Source organism: Athene cunicularia, assembly GCF_003259725.1.
Source record: "Athene cunicularia isolate RWA chromosome 5 unlocalized genomic scaffold, athCun1 chr5_part2, whole genome shotgun sequence".
In the NCBI taxonomy this organism is placed as follows: Eukaryota; Metazoa; Chordata; class Aves; order Strigiformes; family Strigidae; genus Athene; species Athene cunicularia.
In genome coordinates, this window is record NW_020799102.1 from 44,296 (window position 1) to 51,457 (window position 7,162).

Consider the following 7,162-nt stretch of genomic DNA (forward strand, 5'->3'; position numbering starts at 1 on the left):
AGAAATATGAGTGACTCCAGAACAAAGAGTGGCTCATAGTTCCTTTCTATCAAGTGCCATAATGTTTCAGTGTCATTGCTTAAAAATATCTATTATTGCACGTCTTAATATTATGTGATTTGAGTTTTATCAGTTTCACCTTCCATTGAAATTACCCACAAGTACTCTGTTAGAATTGTGTGTAAATGCAAGTTTTTTACATTTATTGACTGATGTACAAAAGTGTCAGAAGATTCAGAAAATGGTTTCTGAATACATTTCAGTGTTTAGTGTAGGCTCCTTTCATACCTCCTTGCACTTTATACCACTGTGATTAATTTTGCTATCAAGAAAGGGAGACTACAATAGCTACTGATAGATTTATTTCTCTTTAATATTTTTCCTTACAAAGAACTTTTTGTTTCCATAATAGAAGGGATTATATTCCTTAAGACTGATATATTTTAATAAGAACTCACAACTTTTACTACTTAAAAATAATTCCTTTCTTTGTTTCATGAATTAGAAACAATGAGGAGAAGCTGAAGTCTGCCCAAGCCAGGTGTTTCTTGTTGGCAGCCTGCTCCCTAATGACTCTGGCTCTCATACAGCAGCTGCCTGCTAGTCTCTTTTGTATGGCCTATTGTTGCTGCACACCCCTCGTTAATACACATGCTGCCCGGGGCAGACCCTGAGAATGACATCAACTTGCTTATCTTAGAAACCTCCGAACCTGATGCAGGGTGGGGGTTTTGCGGAGAACTGGCTCCACAGGTGCCTTGTCCAAGGGGTTTTCAGCGGCACAGTCCCTACTCCAAAATTTTGCCTCTGGTTAAGGTTTCCTTCCCCATTGTGTCTCCTCGGGGCAGCTGAATTCCCCACCACAGCGATTCCCAGCAGCGCCGGAGCAGCCGCCTTGGTCAGTGCTGCACCCCAAAAAGGGTCAGGACCACCCCAGCAGGCAGCACCGTGCTGCCAGTCTCCTTGCCTGCTTCTGACTGCTCTTGGCTCCACATTTCCTAAGCCTGGAAGGATCCCTTAGTGTTTAACACCCTCAGAGGAGGTTCCCTCTGTGGTTTTTTGGGGGCACAAAGCAGGGACAACACAGCCCACAGTCTGGGGATCACAGAGCAGGGTGTTTGTCTGCAGTGAAAATATAAGGGTTGGCATCATCGCCGCCCAGGGAACATGGCACAGATAAAAGCCAGCTGCTTTTTTTTTTCAAAAAACAAAACAAAAAAAAAAAACAGAAAAAGAAAAAAAAAACAACTTGAAACCTGTCCCAGAAAAAATGTAGCTTTCTCATTCTGGAACCAGTATCCTAACAGCCCTGTGAGAACCAGAAACATTTGGAGGCAAAGCAAAATGTTGACTTTTGGTATTTTTATGGGGATATAAAGTTTTTCACAGGAAGCAGCAACTTTCTGTGAAAAGCGTTTCTCCATTGCAATCTATTTTCTTTGGAAAAAAGCAGCGGGTTTTGGGTTGGAAAAGGACTTTTGGTTCCACCAGGCTCGTAAACTTGTCCTGTGCTGGTGGGAGGGGATGCTGAACTGCACACACAGACCCCGCCCCGCCGCCTTTCCCTGCCCCAAACCTGAGCACCCAGCCAGGCTTCCCCCATTCGTGCCGTGACATCCTGAGGGACACCGGGGCGTTGAGCCCGAAGCCATCGACGTGGGAGTCCCCAGCTGCCAGCCCAGGTGTTTGTCGAAAGCCACATTTTCATGGGGCAAATGTCTCACCCAGCACCAGCACTCAGCCCGTGCGTGAGCGGCTCCTGGAGATTTAAAAGAAAGGCTAATCAGCAAAGCAAAGATTTCCAGCTGTCAGGAGAGCAAAACTCGACCTAAAAAACCACAACAACAAAACATTAAAATCCAAGGAACGCATTGTATATATCAGCAAAGCCAGAAATTCCTGCAAATAAAGGGCTGGAAGGCTGCACCGACTGGGCCTGCCGCTTCCCCGCATCTGCTCAGCCAGACGTTTAAAAGCTTCACCTCCTCTTGGCATCTGTTTCCAAAATAAATTGTAACATCCTACCTTGGGCTCCTGCCATCCCCAGCTGGACCTGGCTTTATTTAGAAAGGGAAAAGCACTTTCTCCACGGATACCTTGCTCGGAAAGGGGTTTTGCTCAACCACTTCACCGAAGCCAGCTGCTGGGCCGAGGGCAGTCACGGCTGTTTCTGGCTGAAAGGCTGAAACTTCAGGAATGCTTTAGGAATCTGAAAAGATGGATTTGGGAGGAAATCCACCGTAGCAGGCGGTTTCGGCTGGGAACACGAGCCGTCGCTAATGCTGGAGGACACCCTGCATGTATAAAGGCTAAAGAGGGGATCCCAGCATTTCCACGGGTGCTAAAGTGTTCCTTCCCCCTCGGGTGCTGCCGGGGCTGCAACAAGATCCCAGCCGGCGCAGGACTTGTTAGCATCAGGGTGTTGAGAGCATCTCTCCCTCCGCAGAGAGGCCGAAATTACCGGCAGAAATTAAAGGCCAAGAGGCACGGGGAGTGCGATGAAGAGGCGCGGTTGAATCTCATCCATCTCCATGTTTTTCCTGGAAAGCCGTGCCGGCAGTTGCAGCCCTTTACAAGGCCAAGTGCTCGCTCCCCCGCCATCGGGGCTACAGGATGGGGAAAACGCCAGCGGCAGCTTCTCCCCAGCACCCGGTGCTGGCACTGGCAGCTTTTCTCCCCCTGATGTTTTCCACCGTGGGATGAGAGGATGCAGATGGGCTACAGTGCCTGGCAAACCCCTTGTCCTTTTCTCCCGCTTGCCTGCCCGGAGGCAGCGTGAGCCCGCTCAGGCACCAGGGTGGAGATGCAAGTCCCTCACTGCTCCTTGCTGTTGGCTCTTTTCTGAGACCTGCTTTAGGCTGGTTTGGTGGGAGTGTCCCCCCCTCACCTCCCAGCTATGGGCAAATCTGGAGCCAACTCCTGCTGCTGTGCCAAAAATCCTCCCATTCCCCTGCGTGTGGGAGCGTGGGGAGGGCACAGACTGACTGTGCTCCCTCGTTAGCCAACAGACAGGGAAATGGTCGGGCTGTAAAGACCCAAAATGGGACAGGGGAGAGCTGAGCCCCCACAGTCCCAGCTTGGCTGCTGAGGTTTGCTGGGCATCCTGCCCCCAGGCTCGTGGCCACCACCCCAGTCAGCCACTGGTCAGTCTCCTGGTTTCCAGCCTGCAGAGAAAACCTTTGAAAGAGTCCCCGGAGAAACACAGAGGCTCTGTGGGGACACCAGCTTCCCTCCAGCGTCTCTGCAAACTCAAGAGCCAAGGATGTGGCTGTGCTGCTGGTCCCTCCATGGGAGACACTGAGACGTGGCTGCTCTGTCCCCGCTTTGGTACCACCCATCCCCTGGTTTCCCTGGGATTGGAGGGGGGCTGTGGCTGATCACCCCTCGCTAGGGATCACACACCACTGCTGGCCCCAACGCTGGAAGCCTCTACCTAGCTCTGGAAGACATGTGCCTCCAAACCAGGCGTCTCAGCTCCCTCTAGGGCCAAAGGAAAGGAAAAAGCACTTCACAAAATTCCTCCACCTGCTCCTAAAATCCTCAGCTGTAACCAGGCTGTGGAGGGGCCCAGCCCTCCCTGGCTCTGCGGTGCGAGGGGTGTTGGAGTCCCCAACGCTGGTGATGCCCGTGGCCACCAATGTGGTGTGAAGCCAGTCCTAGCTGCTTGTGGCCAAGCTCAGAGATGCCAGAACCCTGTACTTAAATATTTCTGTTCCACCGAGAAATAGCTTGGGTAAAGCCTCAGGCGGTGGGCAGACATTCACAGCCTCCAAGAGAGGAAAAAGCCCAAGTGGGGTCCTACCCTGCACCCGTCAAACGTCCAGGGAAGCCGGGGGGTCCTCTGGGGGGACCCCAGCCCACTCGGTGAGCAGATGGGGACGGCAGCCACAGAGGAAATAGCTGTTTTCTGGCAGACCTGGAGACCGGTGGCCGGCGCAGGGAGGAAGGGGCCTCTAAGCTTGCCCCTCGGGAGCTCCTCGCCATGTGTGGTGGCTCTGTTCCCAGGCTGAGCTCTCATTTCCTATCGGAAACAACCACATCTCCTTTCCCTTCGGCTCCCGCTGGAGCTGTCCGGCACCGCACGCTGTGCTGCCGCTCCCCCCCAGCTCGCTCCTGCGGGTGGGCTGTCCTCACTGGGGACAGACCCACAGGGTCGAGGCACTTGTGAAGGAAGAACCCCAATTGAGACAATAAAAAGGCAATAAAGGAGCTTCCTTGGGACTTTTAGGGGTTTATAATGTTTGTGCCATGTCCTGTTTCACTCCTTTTTTTATTCCCCTGTGAGGGAAACTGCCAGGGCTGGCTGTCTCATAGTGGCCAAATTAATCTTTGAGCACCTCGTTAGGACCCTGACAGGGCAGATAATGATGCCTGAGTTAAGCATCTACAACTGGGGATAGAGAAGACTCGCCCAAAACTGGGCAAGGGGGGGGTGTGTGTGTGTGTGTGTCTCCTCCCGGGAGCATCCCAAGGGACAAGCGTCCAACCCCTTCCGCAGGCTGCAGCGGAGTTCTTGAAGGGGCTGCCCCCACCTACAGGTTTGCCAAGCCCCCCTCCCTCTCCCTCCATCTTGTGCATGCAGGAGGGTGCATGCGGGGCTTTTTGCCAGCCTCTCCCCTCCGCTGGCAAAGCCACCTCGTTGAGCAAGAGGGGCCTGACGAGATTTCCGCGAACAAACTTCCTGCAGGGAGCAAAGGGCAGCGGGATCGTGTCCCTGCCCGACCACCACCTCCTGGGGAAGATTCAAACAGTGAAGGGACCGCTAACGGCAGCCGTGGGGAGGAGGAGGAGGGCAAACCTGTGCTGAAGGAGGTAACTGGGTGTGGAGTGAGGTGTGGGGTGCACGATGGGGTGTGGGACATCCTTGGAAGAGGATGTCAGTGCTTCTTGTGCTGCTGCATCCCATACGGTGGCCCTCAGCAGGCCAGGAGCTGGCCTGGTCCTTCAGCTTCCTCACTCTGCTTGCAGACGATGGCAGCCACCACAGTGACTGACTCCGGGGGTGTGAGGATCATCACGGAGGTTATCCCAGCCACAGACCCTCGAGCGGCCCAGCTGACCTCCAGCTCCAGGCCGTCCACACCTGCCGGGGCATCATTTCAAGTCAAAATCTTCAGAAGGGCTCAGCCAAAGGCGCTGGGGGTGAGACATGGCACCTTGGAGGGACAGGGCACCTTGGAGGCAAAGTGGGGACTGAATATCCCCAGGGACTGTCCTGCCAGAGCGTGGTGTGACAGTGGGAGCGGGGTGGAACACAGCTAACAGCAACGGTGATATCCATCCTTTGCTGGTGCTGGCACACAGGCAGAGCTTTGGGCCAAGAGTGACCAGGGGGATTGCTCTCCCCCATCCTTCCCCAGACCATCCACATCTTCACCGGGATCATCCACATCTGCTTTGGGATCATCCTGACAGTGTCAGAGCACAGGACCCCTTCCCTGCCTGTGGCCAGTGGGATCCTCTTTTGGCTCGGGCTCTTGGTAAGTAGGGACATGCCTGGCCTTTACCTTCTCACCATCCGATGAGGACTGGGGGATCTCGGTGGATTGGGGACCAGATCCCGTCACCAGGGCCTCCTCTTACACCCAAATCTTCCAGCTGTCCCCTTTGGGGATAGAGGGAGAGTGCATGAAGCCCTGAACACCAGTTTGCAGCCAAAGAGGCAAGGGGATGTGTGGGATGGGTGTCTTGCTGCTGACACCCTTCTTCCTCTGTTTTCCGAGCAGCTCTTGGTCTCAGGCTCTCTCCTGGTGGAAAGTGAAAAAAGAGAGAATATCTTGCTGGTAAGGGGGTCCCCTGTGGTCAGGCTGGAAGGGGCAAAGCGTCCCCCCATTGCTTCTGCCCATTCCGGAAGCTGGTGGGACCCCCCTGCAGCCCAGATTCACCCTGCAGGGGCTAGAGTGAGGCACCCAAGGCCTGTCTCACCCTCAGGAGGTCCCCAGCTCTCTCCCCATCACAATCCTTCATGCTTCAGGGCCTCCACAAGACACTTGGGGCCTGGTGAAGTCCTTCTCTGATGATGGGGACAAAAGGTGTCACAGAGGTGGCTGCCATGGGTGGCTTCTCCAGGAATATATGTGTCCTGAATTGAATAATCCAGCTCAGAGGCCCCCTGCTCACACAGCTCAGAGAGCACCAGGCAGCCTCTTCCTCAGCTCTGTGGCACCTCATGGGGGGTCTCTGGCAGGGTGGGCATCATGCTGTCACCGCACAGCTCCTGGCTGGAGTAGAAGGAACAGAGCTGCTGCTGGTTCACGTGAGGTGACCCCCACAGGTGAAAACCTGCTGCATCATCAACATGGGGGTCATCCTGAGCACGCTGGTGGCCACTCTTGTCCACACCACGGCCATCACTCGCAACATCCCCGACTGCGAGACCAACATGCCGTTCCAGCTGAAACCTGAGTGGTGCTTCAACCTGGAGAACAAGGTAGAGCCTCATGGTCCTGCTCAGGCAGTGGGTTTGATTGCCCGTGAAGGGGTAGGGATGAGGGACACTGCAGGATCCTTCCGCTCTCCTTCTCGCAGATGCTGATCAACGGGCTGGATTCCATACTCGTCATTTTCAGCCTCCTGGAGTTCTGCACGGCCGTGGCAGTCCTGGCCTTTGGCTACGACGCCATCAAGCAGCACAAGTATATGAACATGGTGAGGGGGGCTGGGCCCATTGAGGGGCCTTGTCACAGCCCAGAGCCCTAGGGAGGCCTGGGGCACCAGCTCCGGCATTTCGGTGGGAGCAGGGCAGCGGTATCCTCCCTCTTCTTTCTTCTGAGGGGCCACCCCAAGCCGGTGACCCACGAGGGTCTCTCTCTGTGACCCCAAAAGCAGAATTTTCCCCTTTTCCTCTCCCAGGTGCTGTAGCCATGGCCAAGCCTGCAGCTGTCCCCTGCTAAGAACCACCGCATGCCCCAGCCCTGCTGCCAGAGCCCGGAAGGGCCTCCCTGGTGTCCGACGGTGGAGCTGGCCAGAGCTCGAAAGGCCTCCACATCCCGGCCCCGGGAAGGGGGCTGCTCCCCTCTGCCTGTTTGGCCCCCAGTAAAGGCCTCTCCCCCCAGCCCAGGCCACGCATCTTTCAGGGGCTCGCTCAGGGGGCAGGGGGTCCTCACCGAGCCCCCACACGAGGGGGTGTGTGGGGGTGTGTGTGTGTGTGTGTGTGTGTGAG

At 55.2% G+C, this 7,162-nt stretch overlaps 1 protein-coding gene across 1 annotated transcript in view; it reads right to left on the reverse strand.

The window, feature by feature from the left end:
- The window catches only part of PATL1 (PAT1 homolog 1, processing body mRNA decay factor), a 40,502-nt gene extending 34,984 nt beyond the window's left edge, over positions 1 to 5,518 (reverse strand). The window contains exons 1-2 of the mRNA XM_026850130.1: positions 5,508 to 5,518; positions 5,061 to 5,083 (exon numbers count right to left, since the gene is read on the reverse strand). Of these exons, the coding sequence (XP_026705931.1) occupies positions 5,061 to 5,083; positions 5,508 to 5,518 (34 nt within the window). The remainder of the gene's footprint in view (positions 1 to 5,060; positions 5,084 to 5,507) is intronic.
- Between the last annotated feature and the right edge of the window lie 1,644 nt (positions 5,519 to 7,162).